Genomic DNA, 16,311 nt, shown 5'->3' on the forward strand with positions numbered 1-16,311 from the left:
CTCAGTGGTATTTCTATAATCCGAGCATTTAAAACATAGCATACACTTATTGTCCTATAATAATCATAAACATTCATTTATTCATTTCATAGATAATTTCTTTACAACTAATTCAAATTTCATCATCTAATAACTTGATTAGCTTTTCCATTTAATTCACAACAATAATATTCTCTATTCATATGTCTTACTTGTGTTTCTATTCACTATTCAATATCAATAAACATATTTTAGTATCGATTAATTTATTAGTTCCTTTCAGAAACATTTAGTCATTCGATAACAATTAGTTATCCAGTAACGATTACTTGCTCAGTAGCAATCAATTATTCGATGACAATCAGTATTTTTCAATAACAATCATTTAATCACTATTATTTAGTATCAGTCATTCATTTATTCAGTAACAGTCAAATATTCAGTAGCAGTAAATTTTTCAATACCTTTATTTTCCCTATTAACATAACTCGGACCTAAACGGATACACGGATCCGACCCACACACCGGGGATAGTATATAGCGTTTCATCGGCCGAAGCCAAAATACACCGTAAGGGTAACAGTAACAGTAACAGTAATAGTAGCGGTACACAAAGTACCTCATTGAAACAAATCCAAAACAGTAACAGTCACAGTCAGGTACAAAGTATCTCTTCGGAACGAATCCGGAACAGTCACAGTAGTCGACACATATAGTGTCTCATCGACACACAGTCGGAATATCCCTGAACACTTCCAATCCTATGGCATACCAACTATATACGACTAGCCCGATACAGTTAATAGGGTATTCAGTGAACTTTCAAATTTTCAATTTCATTTGTAATTTAATTTCAATTCAATTTAATACATTTTTCCATATCAATCAACATGCAATTTAATTGCAATACAATATATATTTTGATTCATTTCAATAATCATAAAACACAATAATGCTTACCTGAATTACTTACCATAACATTCAATCAAAATATAATAATTAACAATTAAATTTCACTTTTCAATGCACCAACCTACACATTAAATAATAAATTCAACAATTAAATATTAAGTTCGGATTATAGAAACACAAACCGTGATTTCTGAGCTAACCCTCGTTGACCTCGTCTTTTCCTTTCTTAACCGAGGATTTTTCGGCACCTCGTTAGCTACGAAATTAATACAATTTATAATCATTAATACAGTAAAATTTTCACATTAAATGTTTCAATTTTTATTCAACTTTTGTCTAAATTCCAATTTAGTCCCAAACCGAGACTAACTTTTATTCTTCACATTTAACTCAATATTTTCATTCAATTTTCACTTTAAACTAATTTCAGCTCTCTAATTTCAGCATAAAACCATAATTTCAAAATTCTTTCAATTCAGTCCCTACTATTCAAAACTTATGAATTACTTTACAATTCAATCCTTATCTCACTTCTAAGTTGAATTTCTATCCATTTTATTCAACATAAACAATATTTAAAAATCTAATAACTTTCAATATATCAATTTAATTTCATCAAAACCTTATTCCAAAGCTTCTAAAACATCAAAATTAAGTAAAAAAGGCTAAATTGACTTACCTATTAAACTTCCAAGCTTCAAATCTTCAATTTTTCCTTTCTTCTTTCTTTCTCCTTTCCTTTCCCATTTTCGTTTAAACATTCTGTTTCTTTCATTCTCTTTTCCTTTTCTTTATTTCTTTTGTTTCATTTACTTTTATGTTTTAATTATATTATAATATAATATTATTCTTCAATAATAAGTAAGTATACATGTATATTACAAATGTATATATATCATTGGTACACATATAAATTATTATTACCACACACTTGTCTTTATTAAATTATTTACTTTAATTAATTAATTATAAAATAATAATATTTACTTAAATAATAAGTAAATACATACATGTATTACAAATGTATGCACAATATTTATTACACATGTATTTTATTTTTATCACACACTTGGCATTCACCTTGGCTTATTTACTTATTTAGTCCCTTTAATTTTCTTTATTCTATAATTAAACTTTCACATTATATTCAATTTAATCCTTTTTCCTAATCAATCTTAATTAAATTAAATTTACTTAATTAAACTCTAATTAACCACTCATTTTACTTCGTAAATATTTTTAATAAATATTTACGAATCCATTTTTTAGAAACGGAGACCCAAAAATACACTTTTCTGGTAACAGTAAAATTCGGGTCATTACAAGTAGGCCCAACTCTCACGGGCCCATCAGTCCTGGCCTTTTTCTTAGGCCTCATCCTAGTATTCGAAGGCTCAGAATCCCTCTTAGCCTTCCCTTTTTTACGGTTTTGGCGCTCAGAGCGCTTCACCTCCTCGGCTATGTTGGCCTTCCAGACCAAGGCGAAGAAATCTCGCTCCCTCTGTGGAGCTATTAGAATCCGCAGACTATCACGGAGACAATCCTCAAATCGGACACAGCGTTCATACTCAGTCGCCACCATGCGCCTCGCATAACGGCTCAATCTAATGAACTCAGCCTTATACTCAGCCACTAAACGGTCACCCTGAGTTAGATTTAGGAACTCACATTGCCTAGCGTCAGTGTAGCTAGCTCCCACGTACTTATTCTGATAAGTTGTCTTAAATAGATCCCAAGTCAGTCGATCGGGCTAAGTGCCCTCCATAACGGTCAGCCACCACTGATACGCCTTATCTCGCAACAATGACACAGCCCCCTTAAGCTTCTACTCATCAGAAAAGTCCAGATCGTCCATGATACGCTCCGTGGCCTTCATCCAATACTCGGCCAAACTCGGAGCAACTCCAGCGATGCCCTTGAATATCTCAGCCCCATTCGACCTGAGTCATTCCATAACTAACCCACGGCCTCCATATCCAGTATTAGCCCCAGCGACCCTCTCTAGAATTCGCAGTATTTTCTAGGACAGTGCGTCGTCCCCAACTGCACGGTCCTGTGACTCAGCACCAGTCTCAGTAACAGGTGACACCGGTGTCTCACTAGTGTCTAGATTAGGGATCGTATCAGATGCGAATGACTCAACTCGAATCACTCTACGGCCTCTACCTCGGCCTCTAGTACCCCGTCCACGGGTACCACGTGTGTGCTCATCGTAACTATCGAATTAATCTGTATTTAGAATTTTTATGCACATCAGTTTACAGTTTCGATAATTATCTATTTACAGTTTTGATAATTAGTAACAAATATTGCCTAATTTCCAATTTAGTCCCTAAACCAAGACTAACTTTTATTCTTCACATTTAATTCTTTATTTTCATGCAAATTCCACTTTAGACTAAATTCAACTCCCTATTTTCACATAAATTCCTAAATTTTGAATTTTTCACAATTTAGTCCTTGTTACACAAAATTTACTATTTGTTCTACAATTTAATCACTAATTCTAAAATTATTCAACATAGACAACACTTAAAAACTCAATAATTTCTAAAATTTTGACATGGGCCAAGTAGTATTTAATACTGGGATTCCAAAAGCATAAAAATTACAAGAAAAAGGGGACTAAATTGACTAATGAATTGAGCTTGAAACTTTGAAACCCTTAGCTTTAGTCTTTCTCCTTTTCTTTCCTTTCTCTTTCTTTTACCCTTCTGTTTCGTTTGTTCTTTCTTTCTTTCTTTTCTATTTCTATTTCTTTTATTTTATTATTATAATATGATATATATACTTAAACATTAAGATTTAATATTATATGATATTATAATATATTTTTTTACTTTAAATTTTATAATAAAATACACTTAAGCCGCCTCATTTATAAGCAATGTCATAATTTCTTCTTTAGTCCTTTTAGTTTTTCTTTAATCTATAATTCAACTTTCACCCTTTATACAATTTAATCCTTATACCTAATTACTCTTAATTCATGCAAATTCACCTAACCAAAACCTAATTAACCACACAACTAACTTCGTAAATATTTCTAATAAATTTAAGAGTCTAATTTACGAAAACGGAGTCTCGAAAATACATTTTCCGACACCCATAACTATCAGGTCGTTACATGTACTTAGGAGTTTGTTTTGGTTTCCTTGTATAATGATAAGGCTTGAAATCCATGTTGATAGAGTTATGGCAGAGATAATGCTTAGTGGAAAACAAATGCATTAGTAAATGCATTGAATTGTGCATTTGGCATTTGAAATAACATTCGAGCATGCAATTAAATAGGTAATATAATGTCATGAAATGGTTAAAAGGCTTGGTTGATTCATGTGAGTTTATTTAAGTTAATTTGATATGTTTTGATGCCAAATTGTGGAAATATTTAATTAGTTTATTTGAAATGGTGATATATGATATTTTGACAATGGTATGAATTATGTGTTTATAATATGTTGTGATGTTTTGAGTGGTTAACGAGTAAGAGATAACATAATATGTTGGTAAAGAGTACTGGATGATTTTGATACCTTGTGTGAAATTTATGGTGGCACTTACATGATGATGAATAAATAGGTTTAGTAGGTGAGTTAATTTGAAGGATGAGTAGTAATAGATTAATTATTATAGTTATATGATAATTTAATTTGCAGTAGGAGAATGGAATAAACCTGGATATTGTCAAGTTGATTTGGTTGGCATATGTTTTAATGTTTGAATAGAGAGTGAAGCAATGAGTTCGATGTAATGGACCATGATTGGAATAGCATAATATTTATTGAGTTTTGGTTGATGATATGTCTATTGTGGAAACCTTTTTTTTTGTCTTGAACTATTTTCTTTTTTAAAAAGGAAGATGGAATCGCCACCAATCTTTTTTATTAGATGTGATTGGATCACCTCAAAATTTAATCATTTTAGTAAAATGTCAAAATTATTAAGTAAGGATTTCTATTACAAAATTCAAGAAGTGGGTTCAGGAGTCGGCTACGTATGAGGAAGGATTAACATCCTCATAACGCCCAAAATTGGTACCTAGTTGGTTACTTAATATCTTAGTGTTGGGAATTGAAAATTCAAAGAGAATCTAAAATGCGACCCTTGCATACATGATATTATTAGATGACATTGCTGAAAAACATCACTATCTAAATTACATTTGTAGCGACGTAAAAATTTCGCTTTGCTTTCGGTCGCTAATTGAGGTGATTTATTGAAATTTTGAGAACCGACTTTCGATTTTATAAAAAAGGGAGTCGCCACCGATCTTTTTTCCTAGGTGTGATTGGACACCTAATAAATCCTCTTTTTTAAAAGAAAATTTATTTTTTAAACAAAAAGAAGGCCGAGTTTAGGTCTACGTCAAAAGCCAGAGAAAAAATAGGGTTCGGGAGTCGGTTACACATGAGGAAGGTATTAGCACCCTCGCGACGCCCAAAATTGGTTTCTCGTTAAACATGCGTTGTCTTGAATTTCAAAATTGCGAGTTTAATATAACATTTAATCGTGATCCGATTAAAACACGAGAAATTTCAAGTTTTTTGGTTTCTTTTGAGAAGGATGTTTCGTTTTTAACACGAGCCGATTGATATTCACCCAACATAGCAATGAAATCGACGACTTAATGTTAAATCGGTACGTTGCCTTATTTGCTGAAATTAATTAAAAGGTGTGAGTAAAACATTATTACAATAAGAATTCGTAAATAATGCAAACAATGATGCAATTAATAATAAAAAATATTAAAATCTAAGAATATTAAAATAACAATAACAATATTTACAAGAAAATAAAAATAATGTACTATTAATATAATAAGAAAAATAATGTATTTATAACAATAATAGAAAATAACAATATGTACATAAAAAATATATATATACATATATATGTGTATATACATGTTAATAATGATGAAAAGAATAATAATTATACTAATAATAGTGGTAATGGTAACGATCAAGGAGTAATGAAGTAAGTATAAGTATGTACAAAAATAAAAATAATATAATATAAAGTGGAAAAAATAATGATAATAATATATTAATAAAAGAAAATATATATATATACATACATATACCGAAAATATATTCGTAATAATAGTATTGAGTATTAAAAGTATATATATAATATAGACAAAAATATATGCATAATATAGTATGGAAAGTATTTACATGGGATAATATAAAAATGCATGAATAATGTGATATTAAAAATATATACATAATATATATAAAAAATATAATATTAAAAATATATATAAATAATATATATAATATATACATAATATGGTATTAAAATATATACATAACATATACATATCAAAAATAATAATGATATTTAGGAACAATATTATTAATAATACTACATAAATATGTACATACATATTAAAAATAAATACATAACAATATTAATAGTATGTACATAATATAGTGTTAAAAATATATACATAATATAGTTATTAAAAAATATATACATAATATAATAAAATGTATGAATAATATGATATTTTAAAAAACTATACATAATATATAAAAATATAATATTTAAAAAAATATACATAATATAATATTAATATATATGCGTAATATAGAGTATAATATATATATTAAAAGAATATATATATATATGACGTACGAATATATTAACAAAAATAATAATATTAAAAACTATTAATAATACTATATAATATATGTATATAAGTATTAAGTAAAAATAATAATAATAAAATGCTAATAAATAAAAATAAAATAATAATAACAGTAATAAAATATAATAGTATAAATAATATTAAAGTTAAAATAAAATAATGAGAAAAAGTGAAAAAAGGATGAAATTGAATTAAAAATGAAATTTTTGAGGCAAATTCGAAATAAAAAAAGGAAAGGGCTTATTTGAACGCGCGTGGAACAACGGAGAGCCTAAAGTGCAATAACTCCCCTTTCTAAAACGCACAACATCAGCTAGGATTAAATTGAAAGGCGCGATAAATTTTGGGGCCCAATTAAAAGTGAAAAAATTTGATTGCAAAAGCATGAAAAAGCGGAGGGGCTAAATGCGCAAATAGCCCCTCCAATAGAAACACGTGGATCCTGATAGGTCGGGTTGGATTGGTCCGACCCAGGGCAAAACGACATTGTTTTGGGGTTTAATGGCCAACCCCAAAACGACGTCGCTTTTGGGGCTATAAAAGGCCTATTTTCTTCAAAAAAAAGTTCATTTCTGCATTTGAAAAAAAAAAGAGAGAGAGGGAGAGGGTGGGTGATTTCTGGCCACAAGGCCGGTCACCGTTCGGTCACCGGACTGCCGTCGGCCGCCACCGCGCACGGTGGCCGAAAAATTCAAAAAGGTATATTTTTTTATTTTTTTTTCTAGTTTTATATCTAAATGTATATACTGTTTTTTTTAAATAAAATAGAGATTAGTACGTATAAATGGGTTCAAAAAAGAAAGAAAAAATAAAAGGAAAATAAATCAACCTTCGATTCTATTTTTGGTGTTTCTCGCTGCAATTTTGTGTTTGTATTCGAGATCCTTTGATGGTATTTTCACCTTGCTATGTTTGAGCCTTTCGTTTTTTTATTTCTAAGCAAAAAAATCCCCCAAAATTTTACAATTTTTGGGGCTTTTATAGCCCGATTTTATTACAAATTTTTTACTATTTGTTTGCTGTCATTTCTTCTCTGATGTTTTACAGGTGCAAGTGGCGGTGGCAGGTGGCTGACAAGCGGTGGAGCAGGTGGCTGACAAAGCTAGGGCGGCTAGGGTTTTTGGTTTCTAACAAAAGGTTGTGGGATAGTTGGGTATGTGATGGGTTTTTAATTGGGCCATTAGTTTGGGTTTGGGTATTTGGTTGAGTTTAATTGGGTTGGTTTGTACCTGGGCCAAAATTGGGCCTCAACAGCTGCCCCTCTTTGCTCATTATCGTGTAACGAGAATAGAGCAAAGACATATAGAAAGGCCAATTTTGTCCAGTCTTGTTGAGTATTAACTTCTTTGGTGCTCCTCTTCTTTAGGTAGCTTCATTCCAGTCCACTATATCTTGTTGCTTTGATCTGCAACTTCAGAGGTATGACTCGTAGCTTCACTTTGCTCGCTTCTTCAGGGGTATGAGGTTCCTAGCTTCGATCTGCTTCACTACAACTTTAGGGTTCCATTACAACTTCATGGATAGAAGACTTGTAACTTCAACCTGCTTCACTGCAACTTCAAGTAGGCAAAATCTGTGTCTTCGATTAACTCTAATCTTTATCTTCGGCATGTGACCCAAGGCTCAACTCACCTCAGCATATGACCTATTGCAATATGAGCTTGATTTTTTTTTTGAAAAACAGAAACTGAAAATACCTCAGCGTGTCCCGAGGCTCAACTCACCTCTCGCAATATGAGTTGATTTTTGAAACATAAAAAAAAACAGAAATTGAAAATACCTCAGCGTATCCTGAGGCTCAACTCACCTCTCGCAATATAAGTTGATTTTGACAAACAGAAATTGAAAAACAGAAATTGAAAATACCTCAGCATGTGAGCCGAGGCTCAACTCACCTTTCGCAATATGAGTTGATTTTTTTGATAAACAGAAATTAAAATTACCTCAGCGTGTCTTGAGGCTCAACTCACCTCTCGCAATATAAGTTGATTTTTTTGAAAGACAGAAGTTGAAAATTACCTCAGTGTGTCTTGAGGCTCAACTCACCTCTCGCAATATGAGTTGATTTTTTTGAAAGAGAGAAATTGAAAATACCTCAACGTGTCTTAAGGCTCAACTCACCTCTCGCAATATGAGTTGATTTTTTTTAAAGACAGAAATTGAAAATTACCTTAGCGTGTCTTGAGGCTCAACTCACCTCTCGCAATATGAGTTGATTTTTTTGAAAGACAGAAATTGAAAATACCTCAACGTGTCTTGAGGCTCAACTCACCTCTTGCAATATGAGTTGATTTTTGAAACAGAAATAAAAACATCAGAATACCAAAACATGTCATCTGGTGGAACTTAGGTGTCTTTTCCTTTGATTCAGTACAGCTATCATCACATCCTCTTGCTCTACTAGAGTACCTGTATATGTCATGCATGATCTTATCATGATATGCACATATTTGTATCAAATGCCTTTATGCCTACATGATTATGCTATGCGCCTTAGGCATGTTTGTCGTACGTCTTTTTTTGTCACGATTTTTATGATTATCTGCATTCATTACTTCGGCTCTTGACTTTCTCTTTAGGCCCTGTACCAGTCCTCAAACTTTACGAGTAATCAACGTTTCTCAGATATCACTCTTTTGCCCCTAGTTGAACTTTGTCCTTACTTTGAGACTCTTGTACTTATCAAATTCTTATCCGAGTAATGCTCAACATTTCTTTTGTCTAGAGTATGTCAGTTCACTATTTATCATTTAAATAAACCACATAATGAGATGCATGAAAATGATCAAGTAGGTACAAAAGGGGTACCTCACATTTATTTATTTCAAATGTAGCAAACAAAGAAAGTTAACCAATGATAGTAAAAAAGTGTCATAAAGAGAAAAAGGGATCGCAATCAATGAATAAAAATGCTCTAGATATTCAACGCATTAACTCTTCCACGTTCCTCAATCAAGAATCTTTTCAAGCATGGCTTCTTGCGTAGAAGATCTCGAGTTTTCAGAAATGCTTCAAATACTGTAGTCTCACTGTTTGACCCACCGTTCAAAACACCTTGCTTTTTTAAGCCCAGTGTTTGCTTCATTAGAACGCCCTTACGGGTTTTCATCCTAATCTTTTGTGTTAATCAAGACGCCCTTTTCGGGTTTTCACCTTGATCTTTTTTTTTCAAGCATAATATTTCTTCACAGCATCTGAGTTTACTGGATTCAGTAACTCCTTCCCATCCATCTCAGTGAGAATCAAAGCTCCACCCGAGAAGGCCTTCTTTACGACGTATGGTCCTTTCCAATTTGGTGTCCATTTTCCTCGCAAGTCTTTTTGTATTGGGAGAATCTTTCTTAGCACGAGTTCTCCTTCGTGGAATTCTCTTGGCCGTATTTTCTTGTCATGGGCTGCGATCATTCTCTTCTGGTACATCTGTCCATGACAAATTGCCTTCAAACGTTTTTCTTCGATAAGGTTTAACTAGTCATATCGAGCTCGAACCCACTCTGCTTCCTCTAGTTTTGACTCCATTAAGACTCGTAGAGAAGGGATCTCAACTTCGATGGGTAACACAGCTTCTATTCCATAGACCAGGGAGAAAGGAGTTTCTCCCGTAGATGTCCACACAGATGTACGATATGCATACAAAGCGAACGGTAGCTTCTCGTGCCAGTCTTTATATGTCTCGGTCATTTTCCCAATAATCTTCTTAATATTCTTGTTAGCCGCTTCAACAGCTCCGTTCATTTTCGGGTGATAGGGTGATGAGTTATGATGCTTTATTTGAAATTGCTCACACACTTCCTTCATTATCTTGTTGTTCAGATTCAAGGCGTTATCTGAAATGATTCTTTCAGGCAAACCATATCAATAAATGATTTCCTTTTTCAAAAACCTGCAAACTGTAGTCTTCGTCACATTGGCAAACAAAGCGGCTTCTATCTATTTTGTGAAGTAATCAATAACCACAAAATTGAACCGGTGTCCATTAGAAGCTTTTGGGGAAATTGACCCTATAAAATCCATGCCCCACATAGAAAAAGGCCACGGAGAAGTCATGACATGAAGAGGTGAAGGGGCTGCATGAATTTTATTGCTGTAAATTTGAAACTTGTAGCACTTTCGTGTATAACTAATACAGTCGCTTTCCATTGTCAGCCAGTAGTAACCGAGTCTCATAATCTTCCTGGCCATAGTGAAACCATTGCATGCATCCCACAATTCCTTCATAGACATCTTCAAGTATTTTTCTAGCTTCAATATCATCCACGCATCTCAAGAGCACTTGATCTTTTCCTCTTTTGTACAAGATGTCCCCATCAAGAACAAATCCTACTGCCATTCTTTTGATTGTTCTTTTATCGTTCTCATTTGCTTGTTCGATATACTTTTGATTCTTGACATATTCTAAAATATCATGGAACCATGGTCGTCCATCTGGCTCTTTCTCAATGTTGAAACAATGTGCAGGGACTTTATATATGCTCATTTGAAGAGGCATTGTTTCTGTTTCTCTGTTTGCTTTGAACATTGAAGCCAAAGTGGTCAGGGCATCAGCCAATTGGTTTTCTTCTCGTGGGAAGTAATTAAAAGTTATTTCTTTGAATTCTTTAATCAGTCCTGCCACTAGATTGATGTATTTGACAAATTTTGAATCTCTCACTTCCCAATCTCCCTGGATTTGGTATATCACTAACGCTGAGTCCCCATACACCTCTAAGATTTCGACGTTTCGTTCAATAGCTGCACGAAGTCCCATGATACAGGCCTCATATTCCGCTATGTTATTGGTACACAAGAAATTCAGCCTAGCAGTGAATGGATAATAGTTCCCTTCTGCTGATACTAAGACTGCTCCAATCCCATGCCCCAATGTATTCAATGCGCCATCAAAGCTCATCTTCAATGACTTCTCTTTGGATGACTCACATTCTTTTCCCATAATGCACATCAAGTCTTCATCTGGGAAATCAAATCTCAATGGCTTGTATTCCTCTGTTGTTCGAGTTGCTAAGAAATCAGCTATTGCACTCCCTTTTATCGACTTTTGGCTCACATAGACGATGTCGTATTCTGATAGTAGGATCTGCCATTGTGCCATTCTTCTTGAAAGTACAGGTGATTCCATCATGTACTTTATTGGGACCAGCTTTGAAATTAACCATGTCGTATGATACAACATATATTGTCTGAGCCTCTGAACTACCCAAACCAAAGCGCAACAGAATTTTTCAATTGATGAATACTTTGCTTCATACCCTGTAAACTTTTTGCTGAGATAGTAAATCGCATTTTCTCTTTTCCCTGACCCATCATGTTGCCCCAGTACGCAACCCATTGAATTTTTGAACACAGTCAGATACAATATTAACGGTCTTCCTGGAATTGGCGGTACTAGCACCGGGGAACTAGAAAAATACTGTTTTATCTTGTCAAAAGCCACTTGGCACTCTTCGTTCCATTCGCTCGAATTATGTTTTCGAAGGAGTCGAAAACTTGGGTCACACTGGTTAGTAAGTTGAGTAATGAACCGAGCGACGTAGTTCAACCTTCCTAAAAATTCTCTAACTTCTTTTTGCGTACGTGGAGGTGGTAGTTCTTGTATGGCTTTTATCTTATCTAGATCGACTTCAATGCCTCTCTCACTGACGATGAAGCCTAGCAATTTTCCCGAGGTAGCCCCAAACGTACACTTGGCTGGATTAAGCTTCAGCTAGAACTTTTTCAGTCTTTTGAACAACTTCCTGAGGTTCCCAACATGTTCTCTTTCTCCCTTAGATTTGGCGATCATATCATCGACGTAGACTTCTATTTCTTTGTGCATCATGTCATGAAACAACATCACCATGACCCTCTGATATGTTGCCCCAGTGTTCTTTAATCCGAACGGTATCACTTTATAACAGAATGTTCCCCACATCGTTATGAAAGTAGTTCTCTCCATATCCTGAGGAGCTATTTTTATCTGATTATAACCCTAGAATCCATCCATAAACGAAAACAATGAATGTTTGGCTGTGTTATCCACCAATGTATCGATGTGTGGCAAAGGAAAATTATCTTTAGGACTTGCTCGATTTAGATCGCGATAATCCACACACATTTATACCTTGCCATCTTTCTTCGGTACTGGGACTATGTTAGCTACCCATTGTGGGTATTTGGAGACTTGTAGGAAGCTAACATCGAATTGTTTCTTGACTTCTTCTTTTATCTTTAACAGCATTTCAGGTTTCATTCATCTTAGCTTCTGTTGAATGGGTTTGCATTCTGGTTTCAGTGGGAGTCTATGGACCACTACATCCTCATCTAATCCTAGCATGCCCTGATACGACCATGCAAATACATCTTTATACTCATGAAGCAAAGTGATCAAATCATGTTTGGTGTTATCTGAAATGGAGGTCCCAGTCTTTACTTCTTGCCTCTTTTCTTCATTTCCCACGTTTACTATCTCAACAGATTCTTGATGAGGTAGAATCTGTTTATTTTCTTGTTCTACCATTCTTAGTAAGTCAGGAGACGAGACATAGTATTCAGCATTTTCCTCAGCTTCAAACTCTCCTAAACAAATAGCCTTCTCAAAATCGATTTCAAGATTTGTAATGGGTTTGTTCATATCATTGATATCCGAGCACCTGAAAGTTGAATGGAAAAGAAAAATGTAGAGGAGCATCAAAGTATTGGGACCAATAAGCATGGAATGATGTGAGATATATGCAATGACAGGCTGTGAGAAGAGGGAAAAATTATGAATTTAATGAGAATGAAAGGACCATGACAGAATGCATCTCCATTAATGTTCATTTAAATGATAAAGAGCAAACATAAGCTCTTACAAAAGAATCCCACTATTACTTAGGGACACATAAAAAAAGAGTGTTAACATTGAGCATTACTCTGGAAGAGACTTAGAAACTACAAGAAGGTCCACATCAGTCCAATTGTTCAAAACGAATCCAGGAGGACAAGGGCGTATCATTGAAACATCTTTAATTGCATCATCTCCTTTTTCAATGACATTTATACTGACATTCTGAAGACCCCTTTCAATTAATAACAGCGTGCTTCGTAGATTATCTTGCCCGGGGTATATCATTCCTGCAGATGTAAATGTTTTTGACAAAGGAGGGTACGTTATGGGCTCCCATTCTAATTCTCGGCCTAAGGCTCTTGCAATCCGCCTTTCTCGATCTTTTTGCAACTGTTTTCTTCTTTGTCGCATATCCGGTTCGAACCCTAAACCATATCGAGCCTTATGGGGCGCTGGTTTTAGAGCTCTAACTATCCATTGCTGATATCTTCCCAAACCTTTCCTCGCTCGGGCTCTCTTTCCCACAGTCAGCTTAATTCCCATCTTGGTATTCCTTGACAGCTTAGGCATGGGAATTTTATTTCCCTCAACAACGAATGTAGCATTGATGAATTCGAAGGAACGGAAGGAACATTCTACCGTATCATTGCTTACTTCGAGGTATGGTGTATCAGTAGAGATAGATGCGATAATGTCTTCCTCACCCACGACAGTGACCAAAAGACCATCCATGATAAACTTTACTTTTTGATGGAGAGATGAAGGAACTGCCCTAGCAGAATGGATCCAAGGCCTTCCTAAAAGGCAATTATAAGAAGGCGTAATGTCCATGACCTGAAACTCAATATCGTATATATAGGGGCCCACTTCTAGAGGAATTTTGATTTTTCCCATGACTTCTCGTCTTGTCCCATCGAATGCTCCTACTGTAGAGTGACAATGCCTCAGATAAGATATATCAATTGGAATTCTAGAAAGCATGGCCAAAGGCATGACATTGAGTGCTGACCCGTTATCAATGAGCACATTCGATATTATATAACCCTTGCAACAAGTTATGATATGTAATGATTTTACGGAGCCCCTACCATTTGGTGGTATTTCGTCATCACTGAAAGAAATAAAATTATCCGCGTTCAGGTTATTCACCCACCTATCAAGTTTTTCGACAGATATATTACTTGCCACGTAAGCTTGATTTAACACTTTCAGCAAAGTATTCCGATATCGTTCTGAATTCAACAGTAAGGATAATACCGAGATTTGTGCTGGTTGTTTGCTTAACTGTTCCATAATGTTATATTCACTATGCTTGATAAACTTCAAGAATTCATGTGCTTCCTTTTCATTCACTGGCCTTTTAACTTCTTGTTTGGACGGAGTCTCAAATTCGACCTCGACCTCATGCATCGCTGCCTTTCCTCTCTGCTTCAAGTCATTAGTCTTCTTCATTGGTTCGATCGCTTTAGAATAACACCTCCCGCTGCGGGTGAAGTGTCCTACTTCGCCAACATTTCCGGTCATGACTTTGGATTTTTCATGTTCAGGTATGATAATGTTGACATCATATTTCCATGTTACTGCCTTATTGTCTTTGTAAGGGAAAGGGGATGGTACTTCAATTATTATTTTTGGTTTCACTTGCTCCTTTGCATCGTAATAAATCACCAATGGTTGATCAGCACTATAAGGGAAACCTGATGATTAATTATCAGAAGTGCATACTTCTCCTTCATCGGCTTCTTTCATTTTGTTAAAAATCTTGACTTCCTTGTTGTCCATCATGTCTTGAAGTAGTTTTCTAAATCCTTCGCAAGATTGGATGTCATGCCCCTCGATACCATGAAAATTACAAAAACACTTGAAAATTCTGTTGGGATGACAGAACAGCCCCTTTTCAACCATTACCTCCCAAATCTTTCGCAGCGGTGTCTTTATTTCAGAAACACAACTTTTGGCAGCCACCTGTCTTCTTTTGTCACCGTGCTCACGTTCTTTTCAGTATGGTTAGGGAGTGGATTTCCAGCCGTATTGCCCGTACCATCAAATCATAGAATGCCTACATCGATAAGACCTTGAACCCTCCTTTTAAAGGCCAAACAATTTTCTGTAGAATGCCCCTGGTTTCCAGCGTGGTACATGCAACTAGCATTAGGATTGTACCATTTTGGGTATGGCGGCTTCAGGGGTGCCATATAATGTGGGGATATTAATTGCTTTTCCAAAATTTTTGGGTAGAGCTCTCTGTATGACATGGGGATAGGGGTGAATTGAGGTTTTTTAGAATTGGGTTTTGCCGGTCTTGGTTCATTTTTGGGTTAGTTTTGAGTAGGCATGGTATTTGGTGGGAACATGGCAAATGGTTAGTTTTAAACAAGCATGGTATTTGGTGGGAACATGGCAAATAGTCTTTGGTTATCTGTGGCGTAGATGAGGTAAGGAGGAGGTGCTTGATAGTAAGGGTCTTGGGGTGGATAATAAAATTTTGGAGGTGGGCGATATCGAGGTCATGGCTAGACTGGGTCAGGATTAGAAGTGTGGTGGCTCTCAGTTCCCACCATATGGGCTTCTGCCTTTTTTTTCTTTACAGGTGCTGCCCTTTTCGAGCTCTCGAAACCTTCCATCCTTCCACTTTTGATGGTATTTTCTATAAGTTCCCCGGATATTACAATATCTGCGAAGTCTTTCGTGGCACTTCCTACCAACTTATTATAAAATGGTGCTTTTAAAGTGTTGATGAAGAGGATCGTTATTTCAGTTTTAGTCAATGAGGGTTCTACTTGAGCCGAGATATCCCTCCACCTTTGTGCGTATTGCCTAAAAGTCTCCGTCGGCTTCTTTTCCATCATCTGCAGAGTTAGTCGATGAGGCAACATATCGGATACATGCTTGTATTGTTCAAAAAATGCTGATGCCAAGTCTTTCCAAGATCGGATCCTTTTTCTACTAAGTTGATTATACC

General features: G+C 35.0%; 1 protein-coding gene across 1 annotated transcript; it reads right to left on the reverse strand.

Annotated features, from left to right (window-relative positions):
* Window positions 1-2,716: 2,716 nt before the first annotated feature.
* On the reverse strand, window positions 2,717-15,544 carry LOC107887790 (uncharacterized). The gene is made up of 4 exons (XM_016812019.2): window positions 15,424-15,544; window positions 13,672-15,046; window positions 2,919-3,107; window positions 2,717-2,831 (listed from the first exon to the last, which is right to left on the reverse strand). Exons 1-4 carry the CDS (start codon window positions 15,542-15,544, stop codon window positions 2,717-2,719), a joined length of 1,800 nt encoding a protein of 599 aa, XP_016667508.2.
* Window positions 15,545-16,311: the final 767 nt, after the last annotated feature.

This window comes from Gossypium hirsutum, chromosome A03 (assembly GCF_007990345.1).
Source record: "Gossypium hirsutum isolate 1008001.06 chromosome A03, Gossypium_hirsutum_v2.1, whole genome shotgun sequence".
Taxonomy (NCBI): domain Eukaryota; kingdom Viridiplantae; phylum Streptophyta; class Magnoliopsida; order Malvales; family Malvaceae; genus Gossypium; species Gossypium hirsutum.

Bases quoted from the DNA above. Each gene is read 5' to 3' on its own strand.
- LOC107887790 (XM_016812019.2), bottom strand. From the start codon at position 15,544: ATGGCACCCCTGAAGCCGCCATACCCAAAATGGTACAATCCTAATGCT. The intron at 15,047-15,423 runs GTCTTATCGATG...ATTAATCATCAG, and splicing joins CTTTAAAAGGAGGGTTCAAG to GTTTCCCTTATAGTGCTGAT. The intron at 3,108-13,671 runs GTACCCTCCTTT...TTAATTCGATAG, and splicing joins TTAGAATGGGAGCCCATAAC to TTACGATGAGCACACACGTG.